Consider the following 15,705-nt stretch of genomic DNA (forward strand, 5'->3'; position numbering starts at 1 on the left):
TCTCTTTACACTTGGTTCCATCTTTTAAAACTCTAGTGTCTGCATTTTGAATGAAGTTTGAGAAAGGTGACTTCTTTATTTTTTAAAAATAAACTGCCTCTGTTTCATAACATCAATAGTCTGGAGATTACCATGCCATAACTGAACACATCTCTGCCAAATTAATGTAAAAGCTATAGCTACCAAAAGGAGAAACATGTCTTGAAATAATAGTTGATTTTGGTTAGTGATCAACTGTGAGTTCTAGAACCAAAGCATGTTAGAAAAAATGAGGGAATATGCCAAGGCATCATTAATCTAGAGGAGCCCATTCACCCGATCACTGAGCTGACCGACAGGTACAGCACACACTAGTGTTTGTGTTTTTAACTGCAGGTTGGATTGGGTCCAGGCCTCCAGTACAACATAGCAGGTGCTCTACCTCAAAGTTATGTTCCCAGTCCACAGCCATTTATTTGAAAGCACTCAGGAATCAGATGAAGATGAGCTGAAGTCATCTTTATTAACTATCTGCAGATAGGATAGGTTTTATATCAGAGAATGCCTTATTTTTATAATATGAAGGCCATAAGTGGAGTTAGGTCATGATCTACTTCCAGTCAGACACCTCTCACCACGGCTGGGCAACACGATTTTGGGTCTTCCTCTGTTTTCTTTATGGCATGTTTTTAGATTTCGTATGTCATTGGTTTGCCTTAGATCATCACTTCTTTTCTGGGATAAGCCAGTGAGGAAGGGAAACGAAAAGGGAATTAATTTTATACCAACAAGAAAGGAAGACTCTTATTTGACACTGTATAATGAGTTTTGTTTGTTTGTTTTTGTAAGGTTTGGTACAGAATCAAGCCGGTCTCACAGAACATACTGCTCTCCTCAGGGCTAAAGTGAACTTCCCATTCAGATAATGCAGAGGATGACATTCTTTCAAAACAACAAAGAAGCAGGCATAGTAAACGTCCTTCTACTAGCGTTTTTCCCTCGGGCACCGAGGCTGTCACACAGGGAAAGGCAGAAAGAGGAGACTTCAAACATCACAAGCATTCTTCAGGAGCTCCTTCTTCTTTTTTAGCAAGCCTGGCAATTAGATCTTTCCATTCCGCCCGCTTCTTCGTGATGTACGTCGGGGTGAGCAGCTGCAGCGGGGACTCTGGCTGCCGTCTAAAGAGGTTCTGACACAAGGCCTCGGTGTTGCATATGACGTACATCCCACAGTCATAGCTGTTTTGTTGAGCTGGCGCTTTCTCGTCCACAAAGACCAGTTTGTCTGCTTTGCTCCCTAAGAAAGCTTTCAGTTTCCCTGCAACCTGCTTTGCATGGATTGAGTTGCTTTTGCTATGGGAATCATAATGAAAGAAGCTATTTTTATCTTGTAGATAAACTAACAAACTCCAGTGGGTACCCCCAGCTGCCTGGTTGGAATTATCATTAATGGCTAAAAATACAACTTTTTTGTGGGTAAGACGCAGAGGTTCAAGAAACATGGCAATCTCTGCAGGGTTGCTGGTGCACTTAATGAACTGGGTGACCTCAGGGCTGATGAAGCACACATGGTCAGAGCAATCATGAAACTGACTATTGGCAAAGTATTCAAAAGCAAACCCAATAATATGGTCATTAAGCCAGCTTGGCGGGTCCAATAGTGAGACATCTGACTGTCTCAGTAGACTGTCCATGTAACTCAAGACCACAGGGTCCATCCTGGGTTGAGCACGGCTTCTCGGAAACTCCAGAGGCTGAAGAAGAATCAGAAGACAGCATTTATTGTGGAACACGATACTGGGTTATAAACAGCACAACTCTTACAGATTGTGGGAAATAAGACATATCATCATAAAGTTTTAAATCAAAAATTTCCACTAAAGCCAGGCAGTGGTGGTGCAGGCCTCCAATCCCAGCACTCTAAAGCAGAGGCAGGTGGATCTCTGACTTTGAGGCCAGCCTGGTTTACAGAGTAAGTTCCAGGACAGCCAGGGATACACAGAAAAACCCTGCTTTGAAAAATCAAAATAAATAAATAAAAACACAAAACAAACAAAAAACACACTAAAGAAACTTTAGCTTATGTACTAGATATTAACAATTAGAATGAAAATGAAAAATTTCAGAGACAATAGAGAATTTTAATGTTATTTTTAAATGTAGAGACGGGTTAAAATTATAGCTGATGTTTTGCCAAAATCCACAGCAGTAAACATTCTGACTCTAATGACTATGCAAAGCCAGGTGTGGTGGCACGTTGGAGGGAGAGGCAGAAGGAGCTCAGGGCCACTCTTAGCTACAGAGTAAGTCTAAGGTCTGCTGGAGCTACACAAGGCTGTCTCAATATGATAATATATGATAACAACAATTAACACGAGATCCTGCCTCAATAAGATAATGAATATGCTACCAACAAATTACTTTTAGATTAAAGATGAACTCAGAGTCTGAAGAAAAAAGTTACTAATTACCAAAGGGAAGAATTTCCATTATAATATTAATTTTAAACAGATAAAATATTTCTTCTTCCTTTCATACAATGGTGATAGCAGCAGTTAAGAGGTGTGGGGATTTCAAACACAGAAAACCATGCAACACAAAGGAAACCTGTTCCTAATTGGGCCCAGCTTTAGGCTTGAGTTATGTTCTTGCTTATTTCCTTTAAACATCAACGCCTGGGGTAAAGGCTATGTAATTCCTGTTTATAATGTCTGTGAGAAGCTCTTTGATATTCTGATAGATACTGGCATAGGAGTCTGGGTTCCTGACTTGAGCCTCAGTTTTAACACTGATTTGCTATGTCGTTCTGAATTAAATGGTTTTGGCCTTGTTTACGTTTATCTGCTGCGCGCTTGGATGTGCCTGCCATGATGCACTGGCGGCGCTCAGGGACAGCCTGCAGGGGCTGATTCTCTCCTTCCATAGTGTGGGTGCAGGGCCCTGCCCTCAGGTGGCCAGGTTGCGTCCCTATTTTGTTGGCCCGCTGTCTTGATTTTGGTCACTGGTAAAAAAAAGCATTACATAACTCAGAGCTGCAAAGAAGGCCAAATAACTTTCCTTGAAGATAATCAAAGAGTTTACTTATTTGAGACAGGCTCTCACTATATAGACCTGGCTGGTCTGGAACTCACTATGTAGACTAGGCCTACTTTGAACTCAAACAAATCCATCTGCTTCTGCCTTCTGAGTGCTGGGACTAAAAGCGTGCATCAAGGAAGCCCAGAACTTAAAGGTTAAAAAAGTTGTACACATAATATTCATGCTATCAACTAGATGACACCGTAGATACAATCAGAAAATCCAACTAGTATTACAAACCAATTATAGCAAATGAGGGCTGGAACAAAACACCCATTCACAGTCACTTGTTTAAATAACAGGCTGGTTAACTGAGAGGAAACACAGACACAGTGTCTCATGGGATTAATATGCTGTGAACAGATGAGGCTATACTAACATAACAAAAGCAAATCTGCAAGTGTAGCAGATGGTTTACTTGAGCCTACAGACTCAACTGAGGTAACTGTTAACTGCTGTGCACTGAGCTGGCCACTCAGCAGTACTTGTAAAACCACAGATCAGGAAAAGGATCACAGGAGACTGAAAGAATAAAACAAAGCTTAATATGAGAACATGGAATTATGACAGCAATCTAACCATTAGATCAATCACTTTTGTACCATTTGATTATACTACAAAGAGCCATCCAAGTTTGATAGAACCAATTCCACGTAATCAGAGCCATACAAAGCTGGGCAGTTGCGCATGCCTTTAGTCACTGTACTCAGGAGGTAGAGGTGGGCCAACCTGGTCTACAGAACCAGTTCCAGGACAGCTAAGGCTGCAACAGAGAAACCTTGTCTTGATAGTGCAAACCACACCAAGTTAAAACCACAGAAAGCGGTACACAAACACCTTTCAAGAAAAATGTTACCTGAGCACAGTGGTGCATGCCTATAATCTTGGCACTCAGGGAAGCAGAGGCAGGTAGATCTCTGAGTTTGAGGCCAGCCTAGTCTACAAAACGAGTCCAAGGCTATACAGAGAAACATTATTATTATTATTTTTTAAAGATGTTAAAGTAAAATGAGGTGATTAATGATATGTACAAGATATTTTTGTTTTTTCTTTTTGAAACAGGGTTTCTCTGTGTAGCCTTGTTTGTCCTGGCCTCACTTTGTAGACTAGACTGGCCTCAGACTCACGGCAATCATCTGCCTCTGCCTCTGAGTGCTGGGACTAAAGGTGTGCGCCACCACCCAGCTACAAGACAGTTTTATATATATACACAGCATGTGATAACCTGAACGACTTAAAAACCCGTAAAGCTGCTTATGAGAAACTACATGTAGTTTTGTATACATGGAATGCCATAAATTAAGAGATTAAAAAAACATTTTGAGACAAATTCTCAAAAGTAGCCCTGGCTGGTCTGAAACTTGCTATGTGGATCAGGGTGGCCTGAAATTTGTGGTAATCCTCCTTCATTGGCCTTCCAAGTAGAGATTAAGTTTTTACTGAAAAAGAGTAACAATGCTAGGAGAGCAGCTCAGTGGTAGTCCACAGCACAAAAGCAAGGAAACTAGAAAAAAAAAAAAAAAAAAAAAGGAGGGGGGAAGAAGAAAGAATAACTTGAGTTCAGACAAACTGGAGTCAGGAGTGAAGTTAACGAGGCATAGAGTACACTGGTTATGGGTGAGCCTCAAACTTGGCTCTAAGCTTTTTGGTAGCTAGCCAGAGAGTTAAATATTCACAATGTCCATAAGGTAACGGCATTCTTTGTTTTAAGATCTGATAGCTTTGCTGTTTGTGTTTGCGGCAGGGTGGCCTGGAACGCTATGTCGCCCACACTGGCCTCCAACACACAGCGATCCTGTCTGCATGAGCCGCCACTTCAGGCTCTGATGGTCTTTTTTTTTTTTTTTTTTTTTTCCTCAAGAGATCTTCATAAATTGTTATACCATAATTTGTGTTTTCCACACAATCTTTATGAGAGATGTACAAGTTCTAATAACACTGTTTTAAAAAAAACTGTCCCGACAACAAATGACACTGCAGTCGGTCTGTGTGGAGGCTAAGTACTTGGACTGGATAGAAAAAGACTGTATATAAAGGGGCATGGCTACACATGTGTCAAGCCAGGCTTCCTGGACACTTTTATACCAGTAGTTCTCGACCTGTGGGTTCCAACCCCTTTGGGGGTTGCTTATCAGAGATCCTGCATATCAGATACTTATATTACAACTCATAACAGTAGCAAAGTTACAGTTATGAAGTAGCATCTAAATAATTTTATGGTTGGGGGTCATCACAACAAGAGGAACTGTATGAAAGGGTTGCAGCATTAGGAAGGTTGAGAACCACTTTTTATAACATCAATAACTACAGCGTAGGGGTGAAATGTCAGGATATACAACTTGGCAAACATCTGAGCTGTCTAACTGCTAGCTAGCTTTCTACGACCCCCAGCTTAACAGCCAGTTAGGGATATAAATAAGCATGTGAGAAAAGTACTCAAATTGACACTTTGCCTCACCTTGGAGGAAGTGACTACAAGACTTCACATGGTGTTCAGTCTCTTACCAGTTACTAGCTAATCATCTTCTGACCTGTGTCTGTCTACACTCCATCTATTCCTACTTCAATCACTCAAAAGTCCCTTCAGAGTTAAAGGCTCTTTCTCTATTTACTTACTAACTTACTGATTTGTTGACCTACATGAGGTTTCCTGTAGCCTAAGCTGGCCCCAAACTTGGGCTGATCCTCCTGCCTTAGCCTCCATCATAGCCAGTGAAGCTCTGATTTTATTTCAATTGCTTTTGCGGGCTGGGGACTAGCTCAACGGCAGAGTGTTTGCCTAGTATGTTCACAGCCCTGCATCTCATCTCCAGCACCAGAAAACAGGGCAAGCTTTTGTGTTTCATCTGAGTTTTAAAGCTCTAGTATGGAGGTGGAGAGCTAAGAGCACTGGCTGCTCTATCAGAGGTCTGCAGTGCAGGTCCCACATACATACTGGGCCGCTCACAAGTGTCTCCAAGTCTAAGGGGTCTGACGCTCATTTCTCTGTACCTGTGCACGTGCGCGCGCGCGCGCGCGCGCGCACACACACACACACACACACAAATTAAAAGAAATCAAGAATGTAGACCAAAGATTGATTTGATTTCAGACAGCATGACGATAAACAGTTTGACTCCCTAAATTCTAATGAAAATAGAACTAAACCTAGGCTTAGGTCAAACTACCCTTGCCAAGAAAAGAACTCTAAATCTTCAACCTAAACACTTACAGATTTGGTTATGTAATTTATCAGCTGCGTAACCATAAGGAAATTACTTTTATTAAATCACAATTTCTTCTTCCGTAAAGTAGGACTATTAATATACAACTTTTTTTTATCATAGGGTATTTGTCAGTATAAAATGAAATATCAGCAAGATAAGAAATTATAATAAGGTATTCCTAGATATCTATTACATCATCAAAATTTTTATATTCAGAGGAGAAGAAGATATTTCAAAAATAACATTTGAAAATAGTTCGATGCTTACAAGTATTAGAAGGTTAGGTCTAGCCAGGTCTCATGCCCTTAATCCTAGTACTTGGGAGGCAGAGGCAGGCTAATCTCTGAATTCCAGGCCAGGCTGGCCTGCAGAATGAGTTCAAGAAACCCTGCCTAGAAATTCCAAAAACCAAAAACCGAAAACAAAAAAAAAAAAAAAAAAAAAAAAACAACTCAAGTTTTGTTTGTTTCCATTTCCCCTAGTTAGACATTTTCTCTTAAAGGAAGCTTAAATCATTGGAGATTTGTATAAGGTGTTTTGTTAAAAAAAAAAAAAAAATATTACCAAGTTATATAACTCTCAAATACAAAGATTAGATTTTATTCATTCATATATTTTCAATGTTTTACAAACTGGAGAGATTTAATAAGTGAATATTTTACCTTAGTAAAATAGAGAAATCTATTTTGAAAATTTCTTAGGAACACAAAATTGTCACAAAGCAATTTTTTTCCAACACATGGTTTCTCTGTGTAGCTCTGCCTGTCCTAGAACTTACTCAGTAGACCAGGCCTCAAACTCAGAGATCCGCCTGCCTCTGCCTCCTGAGTGCTGGGATCACAGGCCTGTGCCACCATACCTGGCCTCACTCTCATTTAAGAACATTTAAAGCTGGGATTAAAGTCAGACTTTAATCCCAGCACTTGGGAGGCAGAGGAAGGCGGGTCTTTGTGAGTTTGAGGCCAGCCTGGTCTACAGCATGAGTCTAGGACAGCCAGGGCTACACAGAGAAACCCTGTCTCAAACAACAAAAACAAACAGAAGAACATTTAAAATTACATTTACTATTTAGTGTGTGTTTGGGGACATGCATGTCATGGCATGCATGTGGAAGTCAGAGGAAGACAACTTTTGGGAGTTGGTTTCTTCTTTCCACCAAGTGAGACTTGGAGATTAAAATCAATCAGGCTTGGAGGCAAGTACTTTTATCTGCTGAGCTGTCTTGCCTGCCACTTGGTTATGCTTTGGACCAGAGATGCAGACCAGATGATCCTTTGGAACTTATTCTAACACTAAGGCTCTCCTCTCACTGTTTTATAAGTAAAAATAGCTATCAATGGCTAGCATAGCATGGGCAGTCAGGCCTGGTGGTCTAGACCTATAATCTCTCATGCATGGAAGCTGGGGCAAGAGGTAAATTAGAGCTGCCTGGATTACAGAGAAAGTTCAAGGTAAGCTTAGACTGTTTAGTAATTTAAATAAATTTTATATAGCTATTTCATGTAGCTATAGGCTTCTTGGAATATGAAAATTTAATGCAAGAACAAGTACATTTAAGATAGTAACATTAAGTGGGAAGACTTTTTTGTGTGGTATATATGAGTGTTCGTATGTGTATACATATGTGTGTGTGTGTGTGTGTGTGTGTGTGTGTGTAGGTAGAGGGCAGAGGTCAATGTTGGGTGTTTTCCTTAATCGCTTGCCACCTATTTTTGAGACAGGCTCTCTCACTGAACCTCTCACTGACTTGGCTAGACTGGCTGGCTAGCAAGAACTAGACATCCTCTTGACTTTTTACCAAGCGCACACTACCATGCCTGCTATTTTACGTTGGTGTTGAGGATTTGAACTCAAGTATTTGTGTTTCTGTGGCAGGTGCTTTACTGAGCCATCTCCCCAGCCCAAGATGGCATTCTCAATCAGCTTGAGAATGTAAACTGGTTTGTAAGGGTGACAAAGATAAAATTGGACTTCAAAAGCCTAAATATAAATTCTGCAGCTGCTGGGTGTGGCAGCACATGCCTATAATTCTAGCACTGAGGATGCACAGGAGAATCATGAGTTCAACTCTAGCCTGGGTTCATGGTGATTTATAAGCTCCTCAAAACTTAAAAAAAGTTTCAACTGGAAAAAACCTAAACACAAAATAGTAAGTTCTGCCAGGAATGGTGGCACATGCCTTTAATCCCAGCACTCAGGAAGCAGAGGCAGGTGGATTTCTGTGAGTTTGAGGCCAGCTTGGTCTACAAAGGAAGTCCAGGACATCCAGGACTATACAGAGAAACAGCGTCTAGAAAAACCAAAACAAGCAAACAAAACAAAACAAAACAAAACCCCAAAGTTCTAAAAGCATTACTTATCTTATTTACCTTTTAATGCTGTGACCATGACCATGCAACTTACAGAAGAATGTATTTAGGGTACAGTTTCAGAGGGTGAGAGTCCAGGACCAGCATGTCAGAGAGCATGGCAGCAGGCAGGGAATCACGGGGCTGGAGCAGCAGCTGAGGGCTATTTGAGACACAACCACAAGGCAGAGAAAGAGAAAGCTAACTGGAAGTGGCATGGCCTTACACCTCCTCTATTAGGGCCACATTTCCTAACTCTTCCCAGTTTTGCCAACAGGGGACCAAGTATTCAAATATATGAGTCTCTGGGGGTCCATTCTCACTCAAACCAACACAACACTAAATAATTTGATTCTTCCTATATGAGTAAAACAAATACATAAACTCAAGACTATATAGCAGGAGAATAACAGGAATACCTGCAAAAAATGTAAGATACACATAAAAACAGCATAAACAAATCTTAAATAACAAAGGCAAGAAAATATTTGCTATATATTTAAACTATGTATCTGCAATGTCCATAAGAAAATAGTTCCTAAAAAGGAAAAAGGAAAAGACAAAAATTAACAAAACAGATCTAAGTTATTTTATTTATTTATTTATTTTTAGCTTTTTGAGGGTCTCTATGTAGCCTTGGCTGTCCTGGACTCACTTTGTAGACCAGGCTGGCCTTGAACTCACAGAGATCCAGTGGCCTCTGCTTCCCAGAGTGCTGGGATTGCAGGCGTGCGCCACTATGCCTGGCTCCAGATCTAGGTTATAAAGATAGACAAAAAATAAAATTAAGAAAACACCAGGAGGCTCTCAATTTTCTTCACTGAAGAGAAAGGGGTTAAAAATAGAGGCAAGGCAGGGTGCATGTAGTAGCCCGTAATCCCAGCACTTGGGTGGCAGGAGCAGGTGGAGCTCTGTGAGTTCTAGGACAGCCAGGGCTGTTACACAGAGACATACACAGATCTGTATTTAAATAAAAAAATTAAATTAATTAAAACAAATAAAATAAACAACCAACCAGAGGCAGAAGGGGCAGCTCTGCAGTTAAGAGCTCCTCTAGAAGAGCTGGATTCGCTTCTCCAGCACCCACAGGGCAGCTCACAGTCATCGGGACTCCAGTTTCAGGGGATCTGGCGCTCTCCTCGCCTCTGAGGCCTGCGTGCACACTGCACACAGACATGCAGGCAAAGCACCTGTACGTCGATTTTTTTAATGGGTTAGTTTCCCCATAGGGAGAAACATGAACAACACTAGTGGTCTCTAATGAGGGAAATGTGTAGGGAAACTGCGCTCCTGGAGTAATTACTGTTCTCTTAGAAAAGCAGCTTCAGCAGTAGCTAGCAAACTTTTATATACATCCTTAGACCCAGAAATTCTACACTGAAAAATTTCTCCTAGAGAAAGGTACACCAAAATAATGTAAATAAGAGAATATTTGTGGCTGAGCATAGTTCACATGCCTATAATCCCAAATTGGAGGTCAGTGTAGGGAGGCAATTTAGGAACAAAACCAAACAAAAAAGGCCAGGGACGCAGTGCATGCAGTGGTCAAGCATTTGTAAAGCAGCATAGGACATTAAATTCAATCCTAGCACACACTCACACACAAAAGATGTTATGAACTATAAAAGGCATTTTATTCACCATTTAGCATTCTGACTTCAAGAGTACAATTTATGATTGTCTTTACTTTAAACTTAGTATGTATAAAGTACTATTAAATCCTTTACTGGGGGTTAGGATTTTGTGTAGTTCATACTGTCTTTGAACTTGTAATGTGGCTTAAGATGACCTTGAACTGATGATTGTTGTACCTTTCAAGTGATAGTATTATAGTCATGTGCCATCATGCCCGTCACATTTTTTTTTTTTTTTTTTTTTTTTTTTTTGAGATAGGGTCTTTCTATGTGGTCCTGTCTTAGACTCACTGGATAACTGGGCTGGCCTTGAATTTACAGAGATTAAAGGTATGCACCACCACGCCCGGGCCATCTTTTACTGTTATTTTTGTGTAAAATTCAAAGCCTCGTAGTTAAGAGGTAACCAATTAACCAATTACTGGAGTTACACAGCACATAGTAGGGCTTTAGTAAATAGCTAATGAATAACAGAATCATGTTTTTGTGCTGAAAGGAAAATAAGGACTTTAATGGGATCTAGTCATGATACATAGAACTTTCTGCCTTAGCAATTTGTCTTTAAATGTTAATGCTTGGGAGACAGAGGCAAGAGGATTAGGAATTCAAGGTCAGCTTCAGCTACATAGTGAATTCAAGACCAGTCTGGGATTCCTGAGACCCTGTCTCAAAAACTGAAACCAACAAAAAACCCAAAAAACACCCCAAACAAACAAACAAACAAACAAACCAGAAAACCTACCAACCAGCCACTTACACAATACTGGAGCAAGTAGGGCCAAGTGTATTAAATAGGGCTAAATATTTTGAGTCATTTAATTATATTGTTAATGTAAACTTAAAAATTGTTACAAAAATACTTGTGAGAGGCCAGGTATTGGTGACACATGCCTTTGATCCTGGCATTTGGGAGGCTGAGGCAGGCAGATCTCTGTGAGTTGAAGCCCAGCTTGGTGTAGAGTGAGTTGGACTGCCAGGGCTGTTACACACAGAAATCCTGTCTCAAAACAAACAAACAAACAAAAACAAAACAAATTTGTGAGAAAGGAGCTAAGGCTAAAAATTCCCAAGCCTGTTTCGGAGGAACTGAGTTTATCAGACCTCTCTGAAAGGGTTTTATTTCATTGGCCATCAGAGAAGATTTTTGAACCTATAATACAGATTCTCAAGATAATAGCTATAATTGAGACAAATGAAGGTTTCTTGATGTCCAGAGTATGATATAGTATCTTTCTAACAGATAATTATGGAAGAGGTAGTAATTTAATTGGAAGTTAGAGAAAGGACCTTAAGGAGATTTTCTGTAAGTAATAAAATTTGTAAAAAAGCTTCACTAGTGGTGCTGAGAAGATGGCTCAGAGGTTAAGAGCACTTGCTGCTCTTCCAAAGGACCTGGGTTCAATTCCCAGCACCCACATGACAGTTCACAACTGTCTATAAACTCCAGTTCCAGGGAATCTTACTCTCTCACACAGACATACATGTGGGCAAAACACCAATGCACATAAAATAAAAACAAATAAACTTAAAACAAAAGCTTCACTAGCTTTTAGTGTTATTTCTGATATCAGTCTTGTTCCCATCCCCCACCTCACAAAGGGGACAAAGACCAGAACCTCACACTCTACAGAGCTTGAGGTTTCAGTCTGTTCTGGACAGAAAGTCAGTTTAGGCTAGTTATGCTAAAGAAGATGGCCTCTCATAGAGCCTAGCTCTGGAAGTTAAGGAACTTCCCTCATTCTGATTAGTCATACTGAAATGCTACATTCATATTTTGACTATAATAAGTACATAATTCGGGTACTAACTGGGATTTGAGCAGCAGGCTGGTACACTGACTGGTGTCTGAAATAGGTTATCTGGGCTTTGAGGATCTTTTTGTTAGTTTTACTCATTTTAGGGGTTGAAAGGATTGGCAAGAAGAGAAGTGGCTTCTCATCTTAGTACTAACTAGGTCTGACCCTGCTTCGTTTCTGAAATCAGATGAGATATGGTTCGTGTAGGATAGGATGGCTGCACACAAGAAACAGGTTCATTTTCAAGTCCAAAATGAATAACACATACATATAGAGACGCAATCTGATCAAGAAGCCATTATTGATATCTTTGAGCATGTGGTTAGGTGATTGCTTTAGAGCGACACCAGCAATAGTGGAGAATTAGTGATACTAAAGACTGGGCTTTCCTCTTAGCCACATAAAATATGAGTTGATCCATACTGGAGATGTACTTTTTTCTAATACAGGTTTGTTTTGTTTCTTTCCTTCCTTTCATCTTCCTATTTGTTTTGTTGTGGTGGTGGTAGTGGTTGTTCTTTTTGTTTATTTGTTTGAGACAGAGCATCATTATGTAGCCTAGGCCAGCTGTACGCTCTCTGGAATCCTTCAGTTTTACCCTCAAGTGCTGGTAATACGGATGACATTCAATACCCTATTGAGCCTCAAGTGTTAATTTTTCAAAATTAGTTTATTATCTAGTCATTTCATTTCTACCCCTTTTGAAACTGGGGGATTCATAAATCAGGATGTGATTAAAATTTAAGGGTTCTAAGAGCTTGGCCTGGGCGGGGAGGATGTGCCTTTATTTTCAATTCATCCTGGCTCAAATTTAGCATTTTCCTCAATAATTGTAGACAATCATTGTATTAATAGTCTGTTTTTGTCAGTAGAAATCCAGCATTCTCACACATTAAAGAAGTTGCAGGCATCTTGATCTAGCTTATCCTCTCACTCCTTTGACATTATGTAATTAGGCCTGTGGCCAGGTGAAGTTAACGCAGAAAGAAGCACATCTGGAACTACGCTGCATATTTTAAGGCGTTTAAGTACTTAATATTGGTTTCTCAGGTCTATGCATTTTAATGTATACATTTAAGTGAATTTTCAGAGAGCAGGTTGACAGACCAAACTGCCAAAAAGATCCAGACTGTAAGAGGTTAAGAGATTTTTGCCATTTATATTTATAAATTGCTTAAAGTAGATAAGTCCTATAACATGGAATTCAAGGCTCCTCATAATATGTTCACACATTTTATCATCTTCATCTTTCCCCCACCCCTACTCTTCATACCATGCTCTAGCCTTATCAGATAACATTCTTATCTGGAGGCAGATAGACAGGTTTTTTTGGATTAACCTTAATTAATATACAGCATCCATGCTTTCGTGGTGTTTACCTCATACAGCTCTTTTCTGACTGCCAAGTGAATTATTCTTTGCTTAAAACTCTGTTTTCCTCAATATTGTGTGGCTTTAAGAGGGCTGTTTTAAACATCTTTATATCTGGTTCGTATATTAATAAATGAGCAAGACACTTAGAATTGTCAAGTGTACAGGAATGCCTAGTGGGAGTGGATGGATGTTGGGTACAGAATCTCATAATCGGCTCATCTGTTTTTCAGGGGGAATAAAAATGTGGATGGTTCTTGAGCTCTGAGACTGGACATACAGCTTATAAAATCTGGTTACCAGGAAGAAGAAGGGTCTGTAACTGAGGCGGATTTGATTAGAATTGGGGATGGGAAGCAGAACCTGTGGCCCATACAGACAGGATCTGAAAATGTAAGGTCTGTCTAAACTACAGAACAAATTCAAGGTGTGCTTCGGCAACTTGGTGAGGCCCTGTTGCAAAACCCAGGAGAAACAGCAAAAAAGCAGAAAGAGGGCTGGTGACATAGTTCAGTGGTAGAACACTGCCTAGCAAGCGTAAGGCCCTAGGCACAGAGTCCCTGCCTACACACCTCTTCTCCCACGGACGTGGGACTGTCTTGCCTGGAAAGGCAGTAGTGGCTCCCCTTCTCTCAGTTCCCAGAGCAGTTATTTCTTTCAATATCTGCTCAAGCTTCTCATTTCATCTTCAACTCTATGCTGTCAAAGGACTCAAATTTTAAGGTTGCAAAATCAACTCCCTCAATTTGTCTGTCCCAGCTCTCCTCTTTCCCTTTTGTGTAGTTTCGTGGTACTCTACACTTATCATTAGTCACCTGGTGAGCTATAGACTATTGGGAAGGGGCTGCCAATGGTACTAGTTTTACTGGAAAAAAAAAAAAAAAAGCATCCCAGGTGATTCTAATGGACAGGCTCGTGTTCTACTGCTGTTATTCTGTACCCTTCCTCACCCTTCAGTCATTCACTTTCAGGTTCCATGTCACCTTGTCACCTCCCTTTCTCCCCCACAAGCCCCCAAAGAAGGACTGACCCAGAATCCAGAGTCTAGCGCTTGTTCTACTGAGGTAAACTACTCTTTTATTTTTTGAGACAGGGTTTCACTGTGTGTCCCCCGCTAGCCTGAAACTCTATACAGGCTGGGCTGGCTTGCCTCTGCTCCCAAATGTAGGGATTAAACGCCACATCTGCCTTTTTCTTTTCTTTTTAAAATCGGTTCACACTGGCTTCCCATTTGGCGATCTAACTGCCTTGTTCTTTCAGGAGCTGGATTACTGGCCAGCCAACCCAGATAATCTGTCAATTTAAAAAAGACCCTTTGCACCTACATCTGGTTCTTCATTTCTTTCATTAGTTGTTAAGTTCTTTTTCCTTGTGACTAAGATTTTGCCAAGTACTCCAGGTTGGCCTCAAACTCGCCGCACAGGCTGCTGCTTTAAATGGAAGTCGACCTGCGTGGTTTTTAGTAGGCATATGGCAATCCTCTTGCTTTTTACTCCTCTAGGTCGCTGTCACAAGCTTTTGTACTGGCCATTCTCTACTCCCATTTTTCTCTGACCAGTTACAGCTCGCCAGGGTCCTAACACAAGTTCTCGGCAGGCCTGGAAGTCACCTGGGAAAAGTCCTCTGCCGTCACGGAGCCCTAGTTTGTCTCCAGATCACCCCGTGTCATTTCACTGTGTTTTCATTGCGGATTCTTTGTTCCCTACACCACAGCGCTTCGAAAAGCTGAGACTATTTCATTTCCTTTTGGTATTCTGGGATTTACAGCACAGGAGAGACTCAGTGAAAAGTCTGCGGAATGAATGGAAAGAAATACTTGGGCACGGGGGCGGGACGAGGGGGGAGGGGCGTGCGTGTGTGGAGAAGGGGAGGCGCTGGGATTCCAGCCGCAGACCGGGGAGGGGGCTCAGGTGCGCTAGAGTCTCCGTGGACCGCGAAGCGCCCCGCTGCTTCCACAAACTGAGACAAACCCAAGCCGGGAGGAGGCTCCTTACCTATTCCTCAGGCCTCACCAACCCAACCAGCCTTCAGGGATCTCCGTACTGGCCGGAAAGTGAGAACTAAGATCGCAAACCCAGAGCTTGCCTCTCCGGCCTTACGACAGTTCCATCTGGTAGTAGAGAGAGAGTCTAACACGGAGTTCTCCGCACGGCCGTAAAGTGAGGAAGGGACGGGGAGGCGGGGCCACGCGGGGGCGGGGAGCGGGGCGTGTCCGCGCAAGCGCACGCAGCGCGCTCCGGCGCCGTCACGTGCGGGGGCGGGGCCGGGTGGGGCTGTCCCGGGCTGGGCAGCA

General features: G+C 41.5%; 1 protein-coding gene across 2 annotated transcripts; it reads right to left on the minus strand.

The window, feature by feature from the left end:
- Positions 1-477: 477 nt before the first annotated feature.
- Senp8 (SUMO peptidase family member, NEDD8 specific) lies at positions 478-15,513 on the minus strand. 2 transcript variants are annotated; one of them, XM_055622371.1, is made up of 3 exons: positions 15,407-15,513; positions 8,633-8,774; positions 478-1,733 (listed from the first exon to the last, which is right to left on the minus strand). In XM_055622371.1, exon 3 carries the CDS (start codon positions 1,695-1,697, stop codon positions 1,032-1,034), a length of 666 nt encoding a protein of 221 aa, XP_055478346.1. In that variant the 5' UTR covers positions 1,698-1,733; positions 8,633-8,774; positions 15,407-15,513; the 3' UTR covers positions 478-1,031. The 2 variants fall into 2 exon arrangements, with proteins under 2 accessions (XP_055478346.1, XP_055478345.1); XM_055622370.1 differs by lacking the exon at positions 8,633-8,774.
- Between the last annotated feature and the right edge of the window lie 192 nt (positions 15,514-15,705).

Source organism: Psammomys obesus, unplaced genomic scaffold (genome assembly GCF_907164565.1).
Source record: "Psammomys obesus unplaced genomic scaffold, mPsaObe1.curated_primary_1811, whole genome shotgun sequence".
Taxonomy (NCBI): Eukaryota; Metazoa; Chordata; class Mammalia; order Rodentia; family Muridae; genus Psammomys; species Psammomys obesus.